Source organism: Pristiophorus japonicus, chromosome 3 (genome assembly GCF_044704955.1).
Source record: "Pristiophorus japonicus isolate sPriJap1 chromosome 3, sPriJap1.hap1, whole genome shotgun sequence".
Lineage (NCBI taxonomy): Eukaryota > Metazoa > Chordata > Chondrichthyes > Pristiophoridae > Pristiophorus > Pristiophorus japonicus.
The window spans coordinates 241,580,838-241,606,872 of NC_091979.1; the positions used below are offsets into that span (position 1 = coordinate 241,580,838).

The 26,035-nt window shown below is 42.2% G+C and overlaps 1 protein-coding gene across 2 annotated transcripts in view; it reads right to left on the reverse strand.

Moving 5' to 3' along the window:
• Positions 1 to 240: 240 nt before the first annotated feature.
• LOC139260195 (metal transporter CNNM1-like) overlaps positions 241 to 26,035 on the reverse strand; it is a 151,631-nt gene continuing 125,836 nt past the window's right edge. Inside the window, exons 6-10 of one of the 2 annotated variants that reach the window (XM_070876469.1) lie at positions 22,736 to 22,899; positions 17,768 to 17,933; positions 7,447 to 7,545; positions 5,690 to 5,809; positions 241 to 807 (exon numbers count right to left, since the gene is read on the reverse strand). In XM_070876469.1, coding sequence (XP_070732570.1) covers positions 728 to 807; positions 5,690 to 5,809; positions 7,447 to 7,545; positions 17,768 to 17,933; positions 22,736 to 22,899 — 629 coding nt within the window. In that variant the 3' untranslated portion in view covers positions 241 to 727. Of the gene's footprint in view, positions 808 to 5,689; positions 5,810 to 7,446; positions 7,546 to 11,015; positions 11,133 to 17,767; positions 17,934 to 22,735; positions 22,900 to 26,035 lie in introns of those variants that run through there. The other variant, XM_070876468.1, reaches the window with a different exon arrangement.

Here is a 26,035-nt window from a genome sequence, read left to right on the forward strand (position 1 = left end):
ACATATACCATTTCTACTGAAACTGTGAAAGCATTCCTTTAGAACACATTTATCATTTCGCTAGGAAATGGTCCTATTTTTACAACTTTGTTAATGTTTTGTGACCAGAAGCGATCTTTCCCCCCACCCCCCCCCCCAAGGGTAGTTACAAGACAAAGACACATCAAAGGGGCTCATGTGATCTTGTGAACTGCAAAAGCCTAGCTCAAATGGAGCATCCATGTCATGTGAAACCTGAGAGGTGTTACATTCCTGAAGCACACTCCAGTCCGTGTCACAGAAAGGGTGTGTTTACAACATCACAATGCAGCACAACACACTCAGATTATAATGGGGGTAGGCTGACTGGAATGGAGGCTTTCATGGAAAAATAATGCATTTTTGTTGTGCAATCCTGTACATACATTATATAAAATGCTAAAATCACCCAATTCGAAATCTCTCATTTGTTCCTCTAAGTAAAATGAAACAATAGCAATGAAAAACCTGCAAAACTTCCAATTCTTGATCGAAAGGATCATCAAATGAAAAAAACAAAGCTGTATCGAGTTACTTGGGCCCCATTGTCTCTGCTTTAGTTTTTGTTTCATGTTTACAAACCCAGCCAGTGTGTGACTATCACGGCATCTATTGTTTGGGCTCTTGTGTAAGGAATGGTTCATAATCAGTGCGTCACTCTCCTTGTAGCCCCTACTCTTGCTCTTTTGCATTAACTTTGCTGGAGATGTCAGATCTTTAGCTGAGGTACGTTTAAATTCTCTTCAGGGCTCTTCTCACTGTCCCTGGACTTCTTCCTCTTTTTCCCACCTACACAGGTTTACAAAGACAAAAATATAAATGATTTAAAATGCACACACTTTCAAGACTAAGTGTGCTAGCCTGGCTCAGTTGGTAGCTCTCTTTCCTGCGAGTCAAAAAGGTTGAGGGTTTCAGCTCCTAAACTAGATCGAAACTCCACTGCAAAATTGAAGCAATGTTGGAGGTGGATGAGATGTTAAACTTATGTCTGCCTGTTCCTGTATTCATATGGACACCAAAGGATCCAATTACACCCTTTGAAGAAAAGCAGGAGTTTTCCCGGTGTCCTGGCCAAGCATTGCTCCTTCAATTGATACCAAAAAATATCAACTGGTTGTCCATCGAATTACTACATGTGGGACACTGCAGGCAGGAACAGCTGCCTGTCTGGCTACATAACAGCCACTGTACTTCAGACGTATTTGTGTGTGTAGGAAAATAGGAATTGCAAGCCAAATAAAGACTAAGGTCCATCTATTTTGCCTTCTACCATCCTGGTAGTTGCAAAATGCGATAATGGAGTTGTTGGCTAATCACGGCAATCAATTTCCATCAAGAGTCTACAATAGACCCAGCCATGAGGCGAGGAAAACCCCCACTGGTGGAGAGCTTTGGGAACCACAGATCCAAAGCCACCTGTTCCTCCCAAGCATTGCTGCACTCACCACACATCATGTCTCAAATTACTCATATACTGTGTCCCAAAATGTGAGTGAAGCACTTTCAGATGTGATGAGATACTTTATAAATGCAAGTTTTATAAAAACAAATATTGATTTAAAGACCGTCTGACCAACAGAAACACATTGGATAACACACGGGTAGTTTTGAGACAAATGAACTACAATAATCCATGATCAAATCTGAAGATTTCCTGGTCTCTCTGGTTCAATACTAGACCTCACAGTATCTTTACCAACTGAGCCATCAGGGGACTTTATTTAGTATTACTACTCTTGCATGGGACAAAAAAAATCTCTCTGTACTGTACTTGTGTATCAAACCTAACAAACAATTATTGTAGTTATGAATGAGGACAAGGTAATTTGTGTCACTCAAAGAAGTGGTGCAGGTGATACCTTAGTGGACTGACAATGGTTAACCTTTGTAACTTACTTCTTGCTATTGTCATGAACCTCGAGGATACATGTGGACAATGTGAGGCCTGCTACACATCATCCTGCTGGTGGTTTCAGTCCAACGGCATGTTATTTCTCTTTTACCGATATCTCTTCAGGTCAATACTGCAGGAGTGCTGCATTGGTAGAGATGGTGTCTTTTAAACGAGATGCTAAACTCTCTGCCTGCCTGTCCAAGTCGATGTAAAAGATCCTATTAGCACTTTTTTTTTTGAAGAGAAGGGAGTGTCCTGGCCAGCATTCATTGCTCAAACACCACTAAAACCAGATTAACTGGTCCTTATTCTATCTGCTATTTTTGGGGCCTTGCTGTCTGCAAATAGCTGGCTGTGTTTGCCCACAAAACAACACTGACTACACTTCAAAAAGTAGTTAATTTGCTGTCAAGTGCTTTGAGATATCCCGAGAACATGAAAGGTGCTCGATAAATGAGTCTTTCTTTTTTCCTATTCTATCTTGTGCATTTTTGCAATGGCCTCTCCAGTTCAGGCCAGTAGGAATCGGTTCCTAAATGCCTTGTGGGCCGCCACTGGGTTTGCCACAGAAGCCTAGGATGATCGCAAATTGGCGAATGCTGGAAAAATAATCTAAATTCCATTTTACTCACCAAGAACGATAATGAACTTTAATCAGAGAAATACATTTTAAAAGCTAATTAAAAACATTTACTATACAGATGAGGAGCTCATCAGTGCAGTTGAGAATAACTAAAACAGGCCACAAAAGCAGCAGATGGGGGGATTATTGCATTCATGCTAGTCACAATCTGGAGGGTTACCTTGCTTACAGCCTGTGCAAATCAGGAGCGTACAGGCCAATGAAAGTCTGGGGGAAAGAGCAATTATAAAAATATTCACTGCAATTCTTTTTAAAATGCATCAAATTTCCTGCCTCGATTTGAGATCCGCTAATTTTAGGCCTCTCTCCCCCTTCAGTTAGTTCACTGCCCGCGCTAACTGGGAACAGCTACGTATGCTGCAGAGCAGCTTCATTCGTTCATTTTAATAGGTTCAGAGCTTCAGACTTCCCCCAGGGAGCTGATCGAGAGTCTTTGATCGCTGCCTCTAAACATCGCTGGGATAGTGTGCGTTCCCAGGGCAGGAGGCCCTGGATTGGTCCTGAGGCCAGTTCAGAATTGCGACCCCATCTAAAAAATCAATTCGTGCTGCGTAGGATGTAGCGACGGTACGGGAGCGACGGGTACGGGAATCAGAGTGAAAGTGGAAAACTGATGTCATGGTGGGGACTATATTATTAAGTGATGGGAGTACTTTGAACAAAAAATATACTCTCCATGGATCTCCCTTTCCCTCTGTACCATTTCCTCAAGGAAATTTCGAGCCCTAGGGCAAATACAAGTCATGGGTGGTCGCCTGGCTCCCAACATCAGTAAGCTATCAAGTTAGATTAACCCTTTGTCGGCCTACCTAATAAGAGTATGATTGGCCACACATGGAGCAACACTACTGGAGGCAACAGCCCAAGTATCAGCTCCAGTTACCTTTATTACACTGCTGATCAATTTCACTTGTTCTGGGCTTAAAGTTGACCTGCAGTAAAATTATAATTGGTTACTAACATTATTCTGCCTTAGCTTTAATAAAAAATCCACCACTATTGGAGCAGCATGGGGCTGTGTACCAATTACAAACCTGACATTTGCAACATCTTGTTAGTGGGTAATGCCGAGTTAACGGCAGACCAGCCGCTCCTCTTTGTCTTTGCACACCACCCAGCAAATAAACACAAAGGAGAACTCGGGAGGGGAAAGGAAGTGGTGGAAGAGAGAAAATAAAATAGTGGGGAGGGGAAGCAGTTTACCCAGAATTTAAAAAAATCCCCATCATCTTCTGAAACCTGGCTGACAACACCACTAGGACGGCAATCAAACTGGTGCAAAAGGATCTACTGAATCACCTTTACCTTATGGTTGGAAGGTAAGCATTGCACACACATTCAGAAATCCAACCTGAGCTGGGAGCTCAGGCCAATTAGAAGCGAGCACAAACAGTTAACATCAGCTTAACAGAAGGTGATCTTACCGTGCAAACTTAATTTGTCTCATGGGACAACTACAGAAAAGCAGCCAATAACCATTGGCAGTATTGTGATTAATTTCAGTGACAGGATAGGGCAAAATGAGCCAATCTTTGACTTTAGATTACCCATTGTCAACACTATCAAATTGCATATTTTGCAAATGAATTTAGTAAAACACAAGGCTGCAAAACAAGTTACTATTTGTCTTCATTTATGGATGACAGTGAGAAAGCTCAGTGAGAGTTACAATATTTTCATGAAGATTGAAGAACAGACCCAAACCTGTAATAATAATCTTGAACAAATGGTACTGTTTAATGTAGGGTTGAGGATTCAAAATTCAGATTCCGTATTCTTTGACCCGGATTTTACAGCAGTAATGACACCAAACTGTCAGCGTTCACCGTCATTATCCCTCTGAAACTGACCGTAACTTCAGGATTGAGTGCATGCGCAGCTAAACATAGAAATCTTGAAATTGCGGTCAGTCATTCACTGCTCCGACACTGGCTGCGCTGTGGAACCCCTCCAGAACCGGAAATCGATGAAATCAGTTGAACTGCTGAAAATGCAAGCTTTTCCGATCTAATATTGCTGTTAAACACCCCATTAAAAGTTAAGCTTTGTTGGAATCGGTATAACTGGGGTTTTAAAAGTTTATTGACTGCTGAACAGCTGTTCTGGCCCTGGAAAACGAATTTTATGTTTGTGGAATGTCAAATTTCTCCATGATGATAGAAAATGACTAAAAATTTTTTAAAAAAATCTAAAGTTTGATTATGAAATCTCAGTTTCTACCTTAATCCCAGGTGTATGTCCCAATCTTTATTTCGGTCTCTAAATTTTTTGAAAAGTGTATTGAATCAGTGCTTTTTATTTCCTGGTTTGCTGTCTGAAAAATCTTCACTGCGATTGGCTGCTTAGACAGCTTGATGACATCACTGCTGTTCTGAGAATACCATTTTGACAGCGTTTGACAGCCTTTGAGTCTGGCTTTAGACCAAAGAGGTTTCCAGAGAAGACCAAACTCAATGCTGTTTCTACTTGGCATACTTGTCAAGTTTCGTAACAACCACATCCCAACTGAGGCGAAGGTAAACATGCCAGATCACCCGGCTGCCCAGGCCTAAGCAGGATGTGGTGGTGACCAGGGCCGAAATTGTGGGCAGCTGAGGGATGATTTTGGTTTGGGGATAAGGCTGGCATTAGTTCTGGGAGCATGGAGCCAACCTGGGTCACAGACTCGATGAGCAAAGGCTTGAAGGGCAGTTTAAACTTGACTCCTGCACGTGTGGCTGGTTGGGGAAGAGAGAAATATCCCTGATTAGCTGCAAAAACAAATTCATGGAATATTTTTAAATCCAAAAGTGTAAGAGAGTTGTAGATAGACCAGTTGGACCGAATAGCCTGTTTCTGTGCTGCACACGATGTAATACGTTGCCAGGGAAGATAGTTGAAGTGGTCAATATAAATGGGCTTAAGAAACAATTATCAGTGTTTTAGGTAAGAGAAGGGCGTAAGGATTATGATAGAATTGTTATGTCAAAAAGGGACAGGCTTTTTGAGCATAATGGGCCGTTCTTGTTCCTAAAAATGCTGGTTTTCTCTGTCCCCAATCCAGTACAGAATCTCCATGTACTATAGCCATAATACATGTATTGCATTTCACAGGGGCCGAGTTGTTTTTTAATAACATTAACAGTTGCACTAACTTAGTTTCCTCAGGAGCTTTTTGCCAAGTGTCTCTTCTGAACTGCTGCTCAGTGAAGTGCTCTTTTTCCACTCGGGATTGTTGACCTCTGGGTCAATGTTTATGCCGATGTTTTCACCATCTGAAAATAAACAGAAAGTTAACTCGCAGGAATGTAGCTCAAGAGGGTAAAGATCCTCGATGCAATTATTTGAAATCTTTAACTCATTAAGAAAGAGCTTTGAAATGCTTTCGGTTTGTTGCCAGTTACTTCCAAGGAGCTGTTCTCGAGTATCTTCCTTCCACTCCACCACCCTTTTATTTATTTCTGGCACGCACTGTTCTCCGGTACATAAAACAGACAGGAGAGCTGCTCTCAGGACTTTGCTGCCAATGGCATTCTGGACTAACTGTTAAGGGATGTAGGAGAGTGCCACAGGGTGACTCCTGCCAATTTTCTAAAAATTCCCCATCCCACCCAATTTTTTCCCCCTCGGCTCCCATTTAAGAAATTAGGAGCAGGAGTAGGCCACATGGCTCCTCGAGCCTGCTCCACCATTTAGTAAGATCACGGCTGATCTTCTACCTCAACTCCACTTTCCCGCCCGATCCCCACATCCCTTAATTCCTCTGGAGTCCAAAAATCTATCGCTCTCAGCCTTGAAGTTACACAATGACTGAGCATCCACAGCACATTGGGGCAGAGAATTCCAAAGATTCACAACCCTGAGTGAAGAAATTCCTCCTCATCACAGTCTTAAAAGGCCTATCCTTTATTCCAAGCGAGGGGAAACAATCTCTCAGCATCTACCCTGTCAATCCCCCTCAGAATCTTACATATTTGTGCTAGCACTTCCTGGGATGCTGGCAGTTCCACGGATGCTGGCAGCCCTCTGATTTCGCACCCAAGTGGCCATTCTTAATGCGTCAGCAAGACACTGAGCATTGGCAGTCTATTGACCATTGAGTGGGAAGGAGTATTACAGTTGAACTCAATCTGGTCTTCACCTGATAAACACACACACTTTCTCTCAAGGGCAAATGAAAGCGATCAGGAGTGGGGACTGTCCCCACCCCCGAGTAATTCCCCATCCCAGCCCAGGATGCTGAGCCCCAATTATAATGCCCCTACTGTTTTCTCCAGATGCTTTCAGTGAAGGCAGCTCAGACCAGGGATTAAAGCCCGACGTTTTCTTAAACTGTGCAGTTCCGTTACACATCACAAATATTTACCCACTGAGCATTCAGGGAAGCACTTGCTCAGCAACTTTATTTCTCCTTTTGCTGGTGGGGGGCACTTTTGTGGGCCTTTCCTCTGGATTTATGGTTCCTAGGTTCAGAGTCTGTGGGATTGGGCAACCATATGATTTATGGTTATTTGCATGTAATTGTCCATGCTGCCAGTTTTCTGAAGCTAGAATGGGAACAGATAGGCCCCCCGTGCTCCCACCTCCCCTCCACTCTTAATAGCGACCTCTTTTGTATCTTGGAGTTGATTAGAACGGGGCAGTCATGGTAAAACCTATCCCAGGCAGTGATGTGACAAAATATCCCTGATTTATTCGGCAGCACAATGGTGAACAGGCTGATTCTAAGTAGAAATCCCATGAGCACACTGAAGCTAATCGGTGAATCTAATCCCCTATTTTGTTTGCTCATAACGAACACACTGTTGAGCTTAGCACTTTGTTCCTGTAATTGGTTTGAAGGTTGATATTTTGTTTGTATTCCTCGTCAGATATTTATTGTTAAAGTTTAAATTTAAAAAAAAACACTTACATTGTTCAATTTTGAATCCAGTCATATCAGAGTTATTTACTGCATCTATTCCCAAGAAAAACAGATCACTTGGGCTTTTCAGTCCATCTGACTTGCTGCCTGTAATTGAGACAAAAGGCTGTGCAACTGAAAAATACATCATTTCATTGTAGTTTTAATCAGGTACAAAGAAATTGCACTCTCTTATAGCAGAAAGTACAACAAACACATTCAGAATGCACAGCATAAAATTCGATTCCATTGCAAGATCACACAAGTTAAATGCAATTAAGCAGGACACAACAAAGATAGCTTACCGTACAGTACACGGTGAACGCAAAGAGTTAATTGTTCAAACTTCAGCCAAAAGTTGTGGTATTGTACTCTGTTGGATTAATAGTCTGTAAATATATTTTTTCCATGAACAACCCTCGGCTGTCGGCCACCTATAGAAAGCTTCTGTAACTGAGACGAGTAATGGGAGGACGTCATAAAGCTATGAAAGTCACAAACTAGAGAAAATGAAACATTTTCATCTTAATGGTGTCCCGTTCTTAAACCCACCATCAACCACCACTTTTTTGGCAAAAATATTTGCACTTTCCCACTTGAGTTTGTTTCTTTCATTACCAACAAGTTCACCCACGCTACTTTCAGGGGTGGAGGGGAGAAACAGGAGAACAATTAAAAGAAAACTGTAAAGTTCTGGCTGGGTCCTTATCCTATACAGATATACTACCTCAGTTTTACTATTTGTTGAGGTCCATAATGTTAAGCAGCGGATTTGTAATGATCTACTCTCAAAGATGTATCAACACATTGCACATTGCAAAGGAGGGCCACAGTATTAATGTTCAGCAGATGCTGGAATAGCTCAGCCCCTCCCTTCTTTTGCTATAGTGTGAGAAAAAGTGGGGTAATGTTGAATACCCAGCATCCCACAGCTGGACAAGCCACGAATGACCGCACATGAAAAAGACAACAGAGAGGCGACGGGGAGAGGGGCTATAAATGGTTCGGGATGGTATTATGAATGTCTTTGCACTACAGCAACACTATTCAACCTACACACAGTGGAATCTGTTTATAGGGGGAAAGAAAATCCCACGTCCCATTTTACTTGCTATCGAACTGAATCGCCCAATAATCTTGTCATCACCCACTGATGACGAAAGAAATTAATTACAGTTACTGTAACCTGTTGGGACCATATGAATGTTCCTCACAGATCCATTAAAATTACTTCCTCCAATCCTTGCACATTAGTTGAATGTCTTATACTTTCGGAAATGCACTCATTCCAGTTCAACTATAAAAAACAGTCCGAGAAAATGTATGAGGAAAGATAGGATAGGCTGGGGTTGCTTTCTTTGAAACACAGGAGGCGGAGAAGAGACTTGATTGAGGTGTATAAAATTATGAAGGGCCTAGATAGAGTGGATAGGAAGGACTGGTTTCCCTCAGCAGAGAGATCAATAATCAGGGGGCATAGATTTAAAGCAATTAGTAGGAGGGTGGTGGAGGTCTGGAACTCACTGCCTGAAAGGGTGGTAGAGGCAGAGACTCTCATCACACTTAAAAAGTACTTGGATATGCATTTGAAATACTGTAACCTACAAGGCTACAGACCAAGAGCTGGAAAGTGGGATTCGGCTGGATAGCTCTTTTTCGGCTGGTACAGACACAATGAGCCGAATGGCCTCCTTCTGTGCTGTAAATTTCCATGATTCTATGAATCATAATTTTCTTGTGAAGCTTACAGATAGTTTTAAATCGGGCCCACAGTCAAACAAGTAGAGAATAAGCTTGGAATGGGAACCCATGATTCACCCTATGTCACAGATCAGAATGTAGTAATTTCAAGTGAAGGTTTTTAAATCACAAGTTGAATGAAATTGTTCCCATGATCTGTACTCACCTCTTTTTCCAAACTGGGATCTGCTTGAGATGCTAGTGGCACACTTTTTACAGTAGCAGCTGAGGTTGGAATGAGCCGACTTGAATCAAACAGGTTTAAACCAGGATTAGAAGGTGCAAGGTTTTACTCCAATTAAATATTTAAGATCACCAAAATAAATAAGCACAGAAATTTTACAAGCCCATTTTAGATAGGGATTGATAGAGACAGGATTCTCAATCTGAACCATGCCTTCTGGGGAAGGGCAGGAGGGGAAACAGGAGAAGGAAAAAAAAATGAAGGTCAAATAATAGTTGTATGGTAATGAAACCTTCCTTCAGGGAACGTTGGTGGTGGTCTTATAGCAGGATTATCTCATGGCTGATCTTGCAAGATCCAGCATAGTTGAATGCTGTAGAACATGATCTGTCTCAGTTTTCCCACTCCTCCTCTGGGCAGTCCATCAGAGACAGGCAAACCCAGCTACCCTTGAGGGATTGAGCGTAGATATTAAGACATAGCCACTGAGTTAGGAGTTCAAGTCTTTCCTTGCCTTACTTGAGCTGCCTAATATCAGAGTTTGTAAAACGTACATGGTGCAGTGTGATTGGTACGACTTGTACAATAACAAATTTAAAATTGTAGTAATGTAAAACATGGTGTTCTAGAAAAGGGATCGAGACTACCACAATTCCATTCACTTGAGCTTCTTACAGGACACCATCTTTGTCAGAAAGAGAAAGAAAAGTTGTAGAAGCATGTGAATTTCATCCTGGTGACTTCATGCTTAACATTTCCAGCATAAAGTGCACGTGTTTAAAAATAAAAAAGATCCAAATTCCAGGACTCGGGAGTCAATGGCAACATTTTCACAACACGATACAACACGTCACCATAACTTGCGTCATCCCACAAATGCTTTGCCATAAAAGTTTACCCAGACACAGCATTTAAAAAAAAATAGTTTAAAAAATAAATTAATTCTTTTTGGTGGCCTGTAGTTCAATCTGGGAGCTTCTTTTGGAAGGGAAGCAGGAAAGGTTGCAAGAGGGCGAAGAGAAGGTAAAATAGTAATGCTTTAAATGCAACCACAGCTCAGTTGGTTTTCACAAAATTTCATTAACTGCTATAATATGAATAATTCAATTGTGCTCACTGTTAAAAAACATGTTTCAATTTTTTTTTAATTCAGTATTTAGAATTGATCACAGTTATCCAACTTGGGAAGTATACAATGTCAGGAACAATTAGCATTGAATATATTCAAGGCGGAGATCGACAGATTCTTGAACTAAAGGGGAGTCAAGGGTTATGGGGAACAGGCAGAAAGCGGAGGTTAGGCCAAGATCGGATCAGCCATGATCTTATTGAATGGTGGAGCAGACTCGAGGGGCCACATGGCCGACTCCTGCTTCTTATGTTCTTATGAAAGGATTGTCCGAGTGCATTTCAACGGTTGTTTCAGATGTCTTGTGTGAACCACAAACAGAAAATAACATAAACAAAGCAGATGCAACAAAAATAAAAGTGTGCAGGAGGCCGGGGAGAGACTGGCATCCTGGCAAGCAGTGGGAGGTGGTTGTGGTCTGTAAGCACATGATGCAATGTGATCATTTGTATCGCAATAGGTCATCATAATACTTGGACGAAATGTCATTCTAACATGCCGTGCAGCTTATTCTGCTTACCCTTCCAAAACATCAATCATTTTTCATTGAACAAATCAATAAGTTAAATAAAGCATTGGTGACGTATTACCTGGTTTGTATCTGATGCAGCATTGCTAACACTTGCCACTTACTCACGGGTCCTGCAATTTGAATCGTGTTGAAAATGTAAATGTTTAGAATTTCCTGCATATAGCATCAGTATTAAAAAAATTAAAATTCTACAATTCTGGAACTCGAGTAAATCACATCGTTGGCATAAAATGTACAGTAACTGGTTTTATAGATCTCAGTGTTCCTATAAAAGGCGGATATAGAGTTTATCAACGGAAATAGCAGCATCGTTTTCGAATGTCTTAGTGGGTGAATAAACGGCATGATGAGCCATACACAGGTCAGGGAGGCCCCAATGTTGATCATTAGCCTGTGCTGAGTCAACTGATTTGAACCACGCTGGTGGTGGAATGTTAGTTGGCCTCAGCGCACCTAGACAACAAGGTATAGGGGAAACAAACAAAAAAAAAATCAGCCAGGTTCCTACTCCTGCTTAATAGCCAGTAACCGCTGCTGGAAAGCACACACATTTGGATATCAGGTTGAGACAGTATCTGGCTAGCCATAATACCCGCCACAGTTTAATCGTGCAGCAGCAATTACTATCTAGCTGACATATGAAGAACAGCCAGTTTGGTTGAGGTACTGGAGGGCTCCCAGCATTTATGCCACCTGAGGAAAAGAATGTTTGAAGACCAGGCCCTCAAATCTACCATCAAGCTCATGGTCTACAGGGCTGTAGTAATACCCGCCCTCCTGTGTGGATCAGAGGAATGGACGATGTACAGAAGGTACCTCAAGTCGCTGGAGATATATCACCAGCGATGTCTCCGCAAGATCCTGCAAATCCCCTGGGAGGACAGGCGCAAAAACATCAGTGTCCTCGTCCAGGCTAACATCCCCAGTATTGAAGCTGGGCAGGCCACATAGTTCACATGCCAGACACAAGACTCCCCAAGTAAATGCTCTATGTGGAGCTCCTTCATGGCAAACGAGCCAAAGGAGGACAGCGGAAACGTTACAAGGACACCCTCAAAGCCTCCCTGATAAAGTGCGACATCATCACTGACACCTGGGAGTCCTTGGCCGAAGACCGCCCTAGGTGGAGAAAGTGCAACCGGGAAGGCATTGAGCTCTTCGAATCTCAACGCCGAGAGTGTGAAGAGGTCAGGCGCAGGCAGCGGAAGGAGCGTGCGGCAAACCAGTCCCACACACCCCTTCCCTCGGCGAATATCTGTCCCACCTGTGACAGAGTCTGTGGCTCTCGTATTGGATTGTTGAGCCACCAGAGAACTCACTTCAGGTGTGGGCAATTCCGAAGGACTGCCTATGATGATGGTACCCAGTCACTACCTTCAGGGAAGGACAGGAGAAAATTAGGGGGGGGGGGGGGGGAGAAAAGAAAGTAGAATACTGGACGCTTCCGCTTTAAAAAAAATGTTGCCCTCACCGATTTTTGGTACAAAAAGGTTATAAGTTTATGAAGATAAACAAGCAAGTGCAATTAAACGCTGGAGAGGAAAAAAGATTTATGATCGATTGCAAAAATTAGTTTGAATTATTAGTGGAAGGAACACACAGAAATCATTAAATGTTGACCAGGGAAAAAGTGCATAACAATGAAAACGGGACATCTTTAAACAAGGTGTAAATAAAACTGGCCAAATAGAATGACAACATCCACAAAGTGCAAGTCATGCAATTAAAGTTTATCTGTAACAGGTTTGAAACTAGACACACACACAAAAAGTGAGCAGTATTAAACAAATGTTGGCAAATGCTGTAATCTACCGCTTTATTCCCAGTTTAATTGCATTAGCGCTATGCATCCAATTACTGCTCAGAAGTCTCAGTGCCGTCAGAAATTGTTTTGCCTGCAAAGGAAAATTTCTCCAGATAAACATTATGCAGTGGCCCCATTTAATACGGGCAATGACAACGGCAGACAGATGCGAACACCACAAGATATTACACTAAAGCATTTATGTGAAGTCCCTGCTGCTCAATGTGACGGTTCAGCAGGGATCACGTGTCCACCTGCAGCTGTTGCTATTAGCGGGCGGGGTCTGACAGCCTCAATGTTGTTGTCAATGTATGTTTTTTATTTGCAATAGAAATTTTAAAATTACCTAATTTAAATTAAGCAATTGGAATAAAACGGGAGCGGGGGGGATTTTTTAATTCTGATTGGAATTATCCAGCAATTCAACTTGAGCAACTTCAAGTTAACAGTAGACTGTATTGACAACTCTTCACCTTTAAAGAGAAAATGTCCCTTTTGTTGGCCTGCAGCATATACAGTAATCAAATATTTTAGAAAAACAAATCCTTGGCATGCTCTGCATTAACCTTCTTGGAAATCACCGTTTATAAAGTTTGCCATTTTAAAATTAATTTAAACCAGAAAAAGGCAATGGCACTGGGGAAATCTATATTTCTCCCCCCTCCACCCACAACCCCCCCGCCAAATAAACACTTCCCCATTCCCAAAAAAATATTTTATGATATGCAGTCCTTCAGATCATTTTTGAAACGTTGCAGCACTTCAAAAGCCAGATTAAGCAATATCGAGTTCTGACTAAGTCAAGACGTGTCCTTTGATGACTGTGCTGAATTACTGCCACCCCTTAATGTGAACATTAGAACAATATTGTGTTAGTTGTGCTTCAAGCTTAACTTCAAACCATCACTGGTTCCTCTCTTTCCATTCAAGTCATATATTCAGAATTTATGTACAGTTGCAAGCTTTATGTAATGCTATTCGCAAATTTGAATAAGTATGAACATGGCAAACACTGACAAACAATGCATATTGAGATTAGCTCTGATGATTGAAAGCAAAAGCACATCTTAACAAGACTGCCAGTAATTTTACCATGTGTAGCCACCACTGCACAGAAACTAGCCACCAAAAATCATGCCAAACACAATCAAAAGGGATAGAGAGTTCGAGGATTGGAAAGCCTTGGTCTTCTAATTCTCTTTATTTGGGTCTTTGGAAATTTCACTGCTCTTTCTGAAACTTTTAGCTTCCTCCATTAATGTTTATTGACCTTTTCTATCTTTCCCGTGATTTACACGTTCAAAATGCCTTCCAATTGTAATTCCTTGCTTCCTAATTCATCTTTCCTCCCTTTGTTTTAATGTACTGTCCCAAATTTCTGGTATTCCTTTGCTTCCTATGTCCCTTCCTCATCTCCAAGAACTCACAATTGAAGCCTGCAGGTAAAGATGGCACCATACCTATTAGTACCTTGGGTGAAACCTTTTCATAGAATCGAGGGACCAGGTGGCCTATTACGACTCTTAAGGTACAATAGGAGGCCATTCAATGTAGTGGTGGCCACACATGATAAAACTACTGGCAGCCTGGTTAAGATGCACTTTTGCTTTAATTCATCAGGGCTAATCTTGTCCCACTCTTTCTCATAGCCCTGCAACTTTTTTCTTTTTCAAGTATATATAATTCCCTTTTGAAAGTTACTACTGAATTTGCTTCCACCACCCCTTCAGGCAATGCATTCCAGGTCACAACAACTTTCTGCATAAACATTTTTTATTAAAATATATATTTTAAAAAAAACATTTTTCGCCTCATCTCCCCTCTGGTTATTTTGCCAATTATTTTAAATCGATGTCCTCTGGTTACTAACCCACCCGCCAATGGAAACAGTTTCTCCTTACTTAGTCTATCAAAACGCCTCATAATTTTTGAACACCTCTATTAAATCTCCCCTTAACCATCTCTGCTCCAAGGTGAACAATTGCAGCTTCTCTAGTCTCTCCAGATAACTGAAGACCCTTATCCCTGTATAATTCTGGTAAATCTCCTCTGCACCCTCTCCAAGGCCTTTTTGTGTGTCAGCCATGGCTCAGTCAGATAGTTGTGGGTTCAACTCCCACTCCAGGAACTTGAGCACATAAGAAAACACCCCAGTGCAGTGCTGACGGAGTGCTGCACTGTCAGAGGTGCCGTCTTTTGCATGAGACGTTAAACCGAGGCCCCGTCTGCCCTCTCGGGTGGACGTAAAAGATCTACTTGGGATCCATTTGGGATAAGTATTGGCCAGGACATTGGGGATAACTCCCTTGCTCTTCTTCAAAATAGTGTCATGGGATCTTTTACATCCACCGGACAGAGTAGACGTGGCCTTGGTTTAATGTCTCATCTGAAAGACGGTACCTTCGACAGTGCAGCACTTCCTCCAACTGCACTGGAGTGTCAGTTTAGAATTTTGTGCTCAAGTCTCTGGAGTGGGATTTGAGCCCACAATCTTCTGACTCAGTGTCGAGAGTCTACCCACTGGGCCACAGCTGACACTTTATGCAGGTATCCCTATATGCAGCCTAAAATGTTAGCTTATTACTAAATACAAGCTGGTTTTAAAAATGCATCAATACCCAAAGTGTCAAGTAAATTTAAGCAAGAACAACAATAGCAAGGTGGAAATCAATAATAAGAACCCACAAGAAATATTTCAAAATTGGATTGGAATATTGAAAAAGAATTAAAATAGGAGAAATGTTCATCGTTTTAGCTGATAATGTAGTTCAAGTGAAGGGGATACTCTTCCTTAAAATACACAATTGCCATTTATAATGCTCTGTAATATCGGGCTACTTTCATTGAGAAAATGATACCACATCACATTGACCCTTTTTATACAGATGTAAGCTTGCAGTCGAGACAAGCTTGATGTTTTGTTGGCTAATTCATGTCACTATAACACAATAGGAGAGGGCAGTTACTAGCCAAATCAGTTAAAAATCAAGGAATAAGTCAACATAATTAATTCTGAAAACTAGCTGAAAAATGAAGCAATAAAAGTCATCAATCAAAAACAGCTGCGTGTTTTTACGTGGTGTTGAAAATTGGTCGCTAAAATGAACTGTGACTAATTTTGCTGGACATAGACAACAGTGGATCAATAGAATTATCTGTTGTGTTCATAGCACTTATTGGGAAATTCCAGATTTAGTTGACATGCTGTAATTTATTCCCCAAAAATTGTTGAAACAAAATGCAAGCTGAAGATAAATTAATTTATCCAGTTTTGTAAACTAATTTCAAACTAATTAGCTAAAAAAATCAATATTATTGACTTCATTTAAATAGGGACATTGAAGTTCTTTACTGCAATGCTATTGAATCTGACTTCATTTATGCTCATCTGAAAGAATGAAATAACATCCTTGACATTAGCCTGGGGCATCACTTCAATATATGATATAATTTAAAAAAAAATGTATTCATTGGATGTGGGTGTCGCTGACAAGGCCAGCATTTATTACCCATCCCTAATTGCCCTTGAGAAGGTGGTGGTGGGCCACATTCTTGAGAACTGAGTGGCTCGTTAGGCCATTTCAGAGGGGCAGTTAAGAGTCAACCACATTGCTGTGGGTCTGGAGTCACATATAGGCCAGACCGGGTAAGGACGGCAGATTTCCTTCCCTAAAGGTCATTAGTGAACCAGATGGGCTTTTACAAGAATCCAGTAGTTTCATGGTCACCATTACTGATACGACTTTTGATTAACTGAATTTAAATTGAACTCATGTCTCCAGATCATTAGTCCAGGTGTCTGGATTACTAGTCCAGTAACATAACCACTAAGCTACCGTTCCCAACAATGGAGTTGTAATATTAACAATGAAGTTGACAATAAATCCAACAAAAGTGTACAAAGCATTATAGAATCAAGCAATAGAAAAATATAACAAATGTCACAACTGAAGTACATTGATAATCATTCAGTGAATGTAAAAAAAAACACTTTTGAGGTCCTTACTGTAACCACCACAAAGTCTGGCAGCCTCATCAGTTTTGCAAAACAGAAATATGGAATAATTGTTGAACTCCAGTAACACACTGTCAACTAATCACATAGCTTAACACAAGACAATAAATGTTAGTGAACAGATTAAGGAGCAATCCATTGGTGGAAAGATTAGGTATTAATGCACATCTTTAGAACCACCTCAGCTTCCAAAAGTTGGCATTATAGTTAAAATGGAATCACTATCTGTCCACTATAATGAACAGTCCCGTATGTTTTATGCTGCACTGGAGGAGGGGAATCATTAGCAGATTAAATTAACAACTCCCCCTTCTACAACAGAAAACTCTCGGCAGCAGTTCATTACCATGTTAGTGATGGCTTTAAACACAAGGTGCAGAAATAGTTTTTAAAAAGCATGCAGTTAGGCTAAGTTAGAAATGGCAAAACATAAACTAATGGCAAAGAAAAAAAATACACAACCTTTGTGGTGCATTGCAATGCAGCATTCCAAGTGTTTTTGTGCAATCAGCATTTTTCACAGTCAAATACTGTTCATCAGCCTTTAATGCTTCGTGTAAGGCCGTAGACATTGTAAACATATGCAAGAGTCAGTGCAGGGTTTAAGGTACAGTGGGCAATAAGGAGGGCAAACAACCAAAGTTACATGGCCATGGATATGAAGTTTAAAAGTACATATCAAATACCACAGCAACAGCAGCCATAAATCGAGGTGCAAATGAACAAGCTTGCTTCAATTAATGCAGAGTGGTTAGCTGGTTTTAAATCTCCATTTTTCCTTTATAAATTAAAAATAAAAGCCAGAATGTTTGGCGCTGAAGTCTGTCAATGCACCGATACATCCAAGCTAGATGCACTTTTAAGGGCGCAGGGCATCCAAGTAAGCTATACTGAATTCTCATCAAGGATATGACTCAGTGACTTACGAATCACATGGTTCATCTCACGCAACAACTTAGTGCTATCGGTGGACCCGCTAGTGGTTTGGTCTTTACTTGTCGATTCTGTTATCAGCAATTCGACTTCAGGGGTCTGGGGAGAAATGTCCATTTGTGTTGCTGCTACTGCATTTACGTACTGCATCCTCGTGATCTGAGCAGAAAGAAAGCCATGCAATTTTATAACACACCATAGTATTGCAGGTTCTCGGAGAAATATGGCGGCGACAGGAGGGAAGACTGAGCAATTCTCAATTTAATAAGTTAAATATCATTTATTTTTGTTTGTAGACCTCACCTAGAATTTTTATAAATTATGTCCCCATCCCAGTTTTATGCCATGTGCCCACCTCTCTCAAAGCACTGACTTGTGTTGGGGTACAGTTCAACACATGGCCATGCTCTGGAACCTCAGCCAAGTGACTATTCTACATGTGTAAACCTGGTTGACAAGCTACTGATCATTGTATAGGGGAGGGGAAGAACCAGCTTAATTCTAAGAGCCTCCTCGAAGACCAGCAAAACAGGCGCAATTAACGGAAACTCACAATATTGATTAAATCGATCTGGGCCGCGGTCTGTTTTTGGGATGGGGCCGGCTTCTAGCGCAATGATTTTTAAAACGAAAGCAAAGCCAGCATTTATTGGTCATCCCTAATTGCCCGAGATGATAGTGGTGAGCCGCCTTCTTGAACTGCTGTAGTCCGTGTGGTGAAGGTACTCCTACAGTGCTGTTAGGGAGGGAGTTCCAGGATTCTGACCCAGTGACGATGAAGGAACAGCGATATACTTCTAAGTCATGATGGTGTGTGACTTGGAGGGGAATTTGGAGGTGGTGGTGTTCCCATGCGCCTGCTGCCCTTGTCCTTCTAGATGGTAGAGGTCGTGGATTTGGGAGGTGCTGCCGAAGAAGCCTTGGCAAGTTGCTGCAGTGCATCTCGTAGATGGTACACACTGCAGCCACAGTACACCTGTGATGGAGGGAGTGAATGTTTAAGGTCGTGGTGCCAATCAAGCAGGCTGCTTTGTCCTGAATGGTGTCAAGCTTCTTGAGTGTTTTTGGAACTACACTGATCCAGGCAAGTGGAGAGTATTGCATCGCACTCCTAACTTGTGCCTTGTAGATGGTGGAAAGGTTTTAGGGAGTTAAGAGGCAAGACACTCGTCATAGAATACCCAGCCTCCGATCTGCTCCTTTTGCCACAGTATTGAGAGTCTGGTCCAGTTAAGTTTCTGGTCAATGGTAACCCCCAAGATGTTGATAATGGGGGATTCAGCGATGGTAATGTCGTTGAATGTCAAAGGGCAGTTGTTAGACTCTTGCTTGTTGGAGATAGTCATTGTCTGGCACTCGTGTGGTGTGAATGTTACTTGCCACTTATCAGCCCAAGCCCGAATGTCGTCCAGGTCTTGCTGCATGTAGGCATGGACTGCTCCATTATCTGAGGAGTTGCAAATGGCACTGAACACTGTGCAATATCAGCAAACATCCCCACTTCTGATGGAGGGAAGGTCATTGATGAAGCAGCTGGGCCTAGGACACTGCCCTGAGGAACTCCTGCAGCAATGTCCTGGGGCTGTGATCACTGACCTCCACCCACCACAACCACCTTCCTTTGTGCTCCGTATAACTCAATTGGTAATTGGCTGGATTGGATTTGTCCTGCTTTTTGTGGACAGGGCATACCTGGGCACTTTTCCACATTGTAGGATAGATGCCAGTGTTGTAGCTGTAGTGGAACAGCTTGGCTAGAGGTGTGGCTAGTTCTGGAGCACGTCTTTAGTACGATAGCCGGGATGTTGTTGGGGCCCATAGCCTTTGCTGTATCCAGTGCGCTCAGCCGTTTCTTGGTATCACAGGGAGTGAATCGAATTGGCTAAAGACTGGCTTCTGTGATGGTGGGGACCTCAGGAGGAGGCCAATATGGATCATCCACTCGGCATTTCTGGGTGAGGATGGTTGCAAACCCTTCAGCCTTATCTTTTACACTTGAGTGCTGGACTCCGCCATCATTGAGGATCAGGATATTCATGGAGCCTCCTCCTCCCATTAGTTGTTTAATAGTCCACCACCATTCATGACTGGATGTGGCAGGACTGCAGAGCTTTGATCTGATCCGCTGATTGTGGGATCGCTTAGCTCTGTCTATAGCATGCTGCTTCTGCTTTTTAGCATGCATGTAGTCCTGTGTTGCAGCTTCCCCAGGTTGGCACCTCACTTTTAGGTATGCCTGGTGTTGTTCCCGGCATGCTCTTCTACACTCCTAATTGAACCAGGGTTAATCCCTTGGCTTGATGGTAATGGTAGAATGAGGGATGTGTCAGGCCGTGAGGTTATAGATTGTGGTGGTGTACAATACTGCTGATGCTAATGGCCCACAGCGCCTCATAGATGCCCAGTTTTGAGCTGCTAGATCTGTTCTGAATCTTACCTATTTAGCATGGTGGTAGTGCCACACAACACAACGAAGGGTGTCCTCAATATGAAGGCGGGACTTCGTCTCCACAATGACTGTGTGGTGGTCACTGCTACCAATGCTGTCATGGACAGATGCATCTGCGACAGGTAGACTGGAGAGGATGAGGTCAAGTAGGTTTATCCCTCGTGTTGGTTTGCTCACCATCTGCCGCAGGCCCAGTCTGGCAGCTATGTCCTTCAGGACTCGGCCAGCAGGGATGCTACCAAGCCACTCTTGGTGATGGACATTGAAGTACCCCACCCAGAGTACATTCTGTACCCTTGCTACTCTCTGTGCTTCTTCCAAGTGGTGTTCAACATAGAGGAGTACTGATTCATCAGCAGAGGGAGGGTGGTAGGTGGTGATCAGAAAGATGTTTCCTTGCCCATGCTTGACCTGAAGCGATGAGACTTAATGGGGTCCGGAGTCAGTGCCCTGGGCTACTCCTTCCCGACTGTATACCACTGTGCTGCCACCCCAGTGGGTCTGTCCTGCCGATGGGACAGGTCATACTCGGGGGTGGTAATGGAGGAGTCAGAGACATTGGCTGAAAGGTATGATTCTGTGAGTATGACTATGTCAGGCTTGACTCGTCTGTGGGACAGTTCTCCCAATTTCCAACAAAGCTTAATGCAAGCTCAAGAACAATATTGCATCTTTCTCCTCGGCGCCCTGCAATCCTCTGGTCTGAACACTGATGTCAGTAACTGGAGCCATAGTCTCACTTTCAAATCTGTTTTAATTTCATACCCAAGCCCTGGGTTTTCCATCGCTACCATTTTCCTCAGACCTCTCACTTCCTCAGCTATTGACACATTCCTCATTTCTTTTAATGATTATTTGTTCAATGCTTCTGTCTATTATTTGACTGAGATGATTTGCTACATCATTTCACTGATGCTTCCTCTTTCTTTGATTGTATTGTTTCCACATTTTTTATTTTGCTCACATCAATATGCCTATCCATAATTTTTCAGTTTTAAAGCGGAGTATGAACCTGGAATGTGCATAGACTATCTGCTCTCTCCTCAGATGCTGATTGGCCTGTTGCGTTTTTCCAGCTTTTTCTGCTTTTATTACTTCATGTAAACAGCCTTAGTGCCAAAAATCTGATGGCTATGTTAAGATTAGTCAAAAGATCGGCCTGGATTCTACAGGGCCAATGACAGCATACGCACGTCGGAAGTCCTCAGAATGGCCCCGCAAGGTCCAGGTTTCCGCATGCATGAAAACCCGGAACTTGCAATCTGTCAAGTTTCTCCTTGACAGATTGACCACATGCACTCCAAAAATGTTTTTGCTGGTGCAGAGTTGGGCTATTTTGCCCAATGAAAACCCGCGAAACCCTTATGCCCGGTAAAAGCAAGCGTAAGGCCTGCTTCTTTCAATGCAAGGGTTAAAATAAATATTAAATTAACATTTTTAAAAAAATAATTAAAACATAAAAACCTTTAAAATTAGTTCATGTAAATATTGGGCCAAAATAAATAATTTTTAAAATAAATTATTTTAAATGTTTAATGAAAGGGAATTTTAATTAATTTTGAACATGGGAATTTTTTTTAAAAATTAGAATTGTGTTTCATTTTGGGGCTTTCTCATAAGCTTATGGGGATTCCGTTTGTAAATGGAATCCCCATAAGCTTACGAGGAATCCCCCTTTCTAATTGGTTGGCCTGGCCCACGTGATCCCTGGGTTCTTCCGAACTGTCCGCGTCCCTGGGATCCGTGGGCCTTTAGGCAGACATATGCCTGGAAGGTCAGGACCTGAAGACTCCAAGCCTCCGGAGACACCAGGCACTTTGGGATTTTTTTTTAGGTTCGCAGGTGTATTCTGGTACACCTCTGATCTCAAATTCAGGGCCAATGATTTACATTTGCACAATTGCCTCAAGTTCACCATCCCATGTATAGGGATGCACTGGTCAGACGGTTGGCCTGGCTAACACAATTATGGCAACATACAATTTTGTCACTAAGCATTATCAAATATGATCAGCTGCCATCCACACAGCGATATAGTTGGAGTTCAGAATAATGAGAGGGGATCTCATAGAAACGTTTAAAATTCTGACGGGTTTAAGACAGGTTAGATGCAGGAAGAATGTTCTCAATGTTGGGGAAGTCCAGAACCAGGGGTCACAGTCTAAGGATAAGGGGTAAGCCATTTAGGACTGAGATGAGGAGAAACTTCTTCAGCCAGAGAGTGGTGAACCTGTGGAATTCTCTACCACAGAAAGTTGTTGAGGCCAATTCACTAAATATATTCAAAAAGGAGTTAGATGTAGTCCTTACTACTAGGGGGATCAAGGGGTATGGCGAGAAAGCAGGAATGGGGTACTGAAGTTGCATGTTCAGCCATGAACTCATTGAATGGCGGTGCAGGCTCGAAGGGCCGAATGGCCTATGGCCTACTCCTGCACCTATTTTCTATATTTTCTATGTTTCTAAACAAACATACTTTTCCAGGATCGCTAACACAGAACAAAGTTTTTACCTTCACAAACTGGAGGTCGTTTAATAGCCGTACAGAGTAATCTGGAAGATAGTGAGAGCTACTCAGGTTGATCTGGTGGGAACTGCCCCCAAATTCAGTCCGTTCTGTTCGATTTACTGATTCTGACCTCTGTAATCCGTTGCTGCGTGATGGCGATCGAGCGACTGGGTAACACATAAAAATTGAAGACAAATAAAATGATAACCTTCAATTGTTATCTTGCAAATAGTTTTACGTAAATGCTAGTTGCAAAAAAAAACAGATTGGTATGCTTCTGATAAAACAAAGTAGCTAAATTATATTGACAAAGCCAGCTATCAGCTGAAACAGCTGATGATCCAAAGTGCTACGATAACCATTACACTTCGAAAATGGTTCCAAGGCTGGTGAGATATGGCTGCTGTTGAAAGGACCATTTTAACATTAAAAACCTGTCTGCTGATACACTTCACAACATTTCTCACCACTATGCGACCTAGTTAGCGTATAATTTCATTTGAAGTGAAGCAGAAATTTCATTATGAAAGTTTGTTCGCACTGCTGTTGAGCAATGGCTAACAGCACCATCTATTGGTCAGTAACACTTACAATTTCTCATGACCAGAAATTTTTAAGGGGCCAATTTTTCTGTGATTTCTGCCCGGGGAGCGTTTATTCCTTGGGCTCAAAACAGAGGAAATAGGGGCAGAAACCCACGATGTCAGAGTGACAATAGTCAAAAGATAGAGGTTGTAATTGAAATGAGGTGAAAAGCAATGTTTCTGACCCTTGTACCTCACTTTGCTCATAGTTGGTCAGCGGGGTGCCCAGAAGAAGTGGACCTTATGCCCAGATCCTAGAACATAGAACGTAAGAAATAGGAGTAGGAGTGGGCCATTCGGCTCTTCGAGCCTGTTCCGCCATTCAATAAGATCATGGTCTCAGCTCCACTTCCTTGCCCGCTCCCCATAATCTTTGACTCCCTTATCATTCAAATATCTGCATGATCCAGCCTCCACAGCTCTCTGGTGTCGAGAATTTCAAAGTTTCACGACCCTCAGAAGAAATTCTTCCTCATTTCGGTTTTAAATGGGCGACCCCTTATTCTGAAAGTATGCCCCCTAGATCTAGATTCCCCCATTAGGGGTAACATCCTCTCGGCATCTACCCTGTCAAGCCCCTTCAGAATCTTATCACCTCTCACTAAGATCACCTTTCATTCTTCTAAACTCCAATGAGTATAGGCCCAACCTGCTCAACTTTTCTTCATAAGACAACCCCTTCATCTCAAGAATCAACCTCATGAACCTTGGCCAGGATTGGTATAGGAGGCCTTCCGACTACTATTTTTGGGACAGCAGCCAGAAGGCTCTGACCACAGAGCTACTACTGCAGGCCTCTCAGATCTGCAGCAACAGCAGACTTTCCTCCTCCGCTTGCAGGCACTAAGCCTTGCCGGGGCAGCAGGCCCACAAATGCAGAGGTTCAGGTCTGGCCAGGCACATCACACTATGCCTGACTAGCTCCCAGGTGTAGAGCCCATCGGAAAATCACCCCTAAATCTCCAGCAAATGTTAAATTTCTACCATCAAAGTGCACTTAGAAAAAAATCAAGATTAATACATCAAGACACAAGAAGACTGCCTTGACCATACTCTGATTTCTCTTGGCTTTCTAGACATTCAATCAGCAAATCTGACATACAACGTGCCCAGTACTAACACTTTGCTTCTTTATAAACCGCACCTAATGAAATCCAAGCTGGCTTCCAATGGAAAAAACAAATTGCCTTTTAATTGCAACTCTGAAACCGGTCAGTAAAAAGCTTAAATGGCTCAATAGGTTCAAACTTGGTCCTTTTCTTTCTGGCATCAATTTTCACATCCATGAAATAAAATCTTCTCCCTCCAACAGTAGTGAAGGACCTTTGCCATAGGAATTTTGTAGAAAAGGCTACAATGATGGCTGGTGCAGGAAACAGATAACTAAATAAATATCCCTCCTTCTCTTTGCTCCATCAATGGCAGGGTCTGTCTAAATCCCTTAGCCTCTCCACCTTCTGTAAGACCTCCCTTAAAAGCTACTCCTTTGAACCCAGCTTTTGGTCACCCCTCCTGATCTCTCCTTTGGCTTAGTGTTGGTTTTTCCTCATGTCTCTGTGACATGCCCTGGGATAGTTTTCTGCATTAAAGGTACTAAATAAATGCAAGTCATTGTTACTGTTGCTTTTCTGAGACTGGCATTAAGGTGCCTTGTTGGGGACAGTGTAGGAGTGGTTTTACTCTGCATTACGTGCAACATCTGAACTGGAAGTTCTTGTTTTATAATACTCCTGTGAAGCCTATGTTAAAGGTGCTATATAAATACAAGTTGTTGTTGTGCTTGATGCTGTCTTGGATTACAAATACAGTGAGCAAAGTATTCTGCAGTCTTGCACCAACATCCTTCACCTTAATGACATAAGCCACACACATGCAAACATTAATAACTGCTAACCATCTCTTCAAGTACCACTTCCCACCATTAGAATTGCATTTCTTTTAGAAATAAATGTTCGGGTGGTCAATAGTGGTGCTTCTTGCAAATGTTGTGTAATTTTTACTTAAATATACAAATAAAAGAAATATGCAGATTACACAAGTTTTGTTGCAATTAAACATGCTTTTTAAATAATCCTTTTTATTTTGTCAGCCAGGTACAGGATATTAGTGGATTCCCATCATTATGTTTCCAAATCAAGCTACTGAGAAATTGGTATGTACAGAATTTCTGTTTGCCTGATGCATAGCGTACACTCTCCCCTCATAGGGACAGACCCCACTTACTTGAGTTCAGGTAGCTTAGGGACAGGTCGGCAGAGCTGAAGCTTTGGGACTCCTAAATGTGTGCAGGAATATTGATGGAATTTAGCCAGTTCAAATCGTGCAGCCTTTTATTACAAAGGGGTGATGAGCATCCCACTGCTTGACTAGCTAGGGACAGCAGTCAGCTTACAGGGTTGTTTGGAGCGGAGTGGGAAGAATTCCTGGCCCCAGTGGCAGGTCTACCCCTCCATGTAGCCAGTCAATCATCAAGAGTGCCTGGATACACCAGACATTACTGCTTCAGGTATTGGATTATCAAGTTTGCTAGAAGGTTGACTTTGTTACGAACTCTATTGTGAAGGACGTCGTCTTAGAGCCACTTGTATCCCAAAGAATCCGGATTGCAAGGGAATCATTGGATATGATGACTCTATTGATTAGAAGTGGTATTAATATTGTGTAATATGTTGCCAAATACATTATCAGAGAGCTGATCCGTTGTTTCAGGTTGGACCCT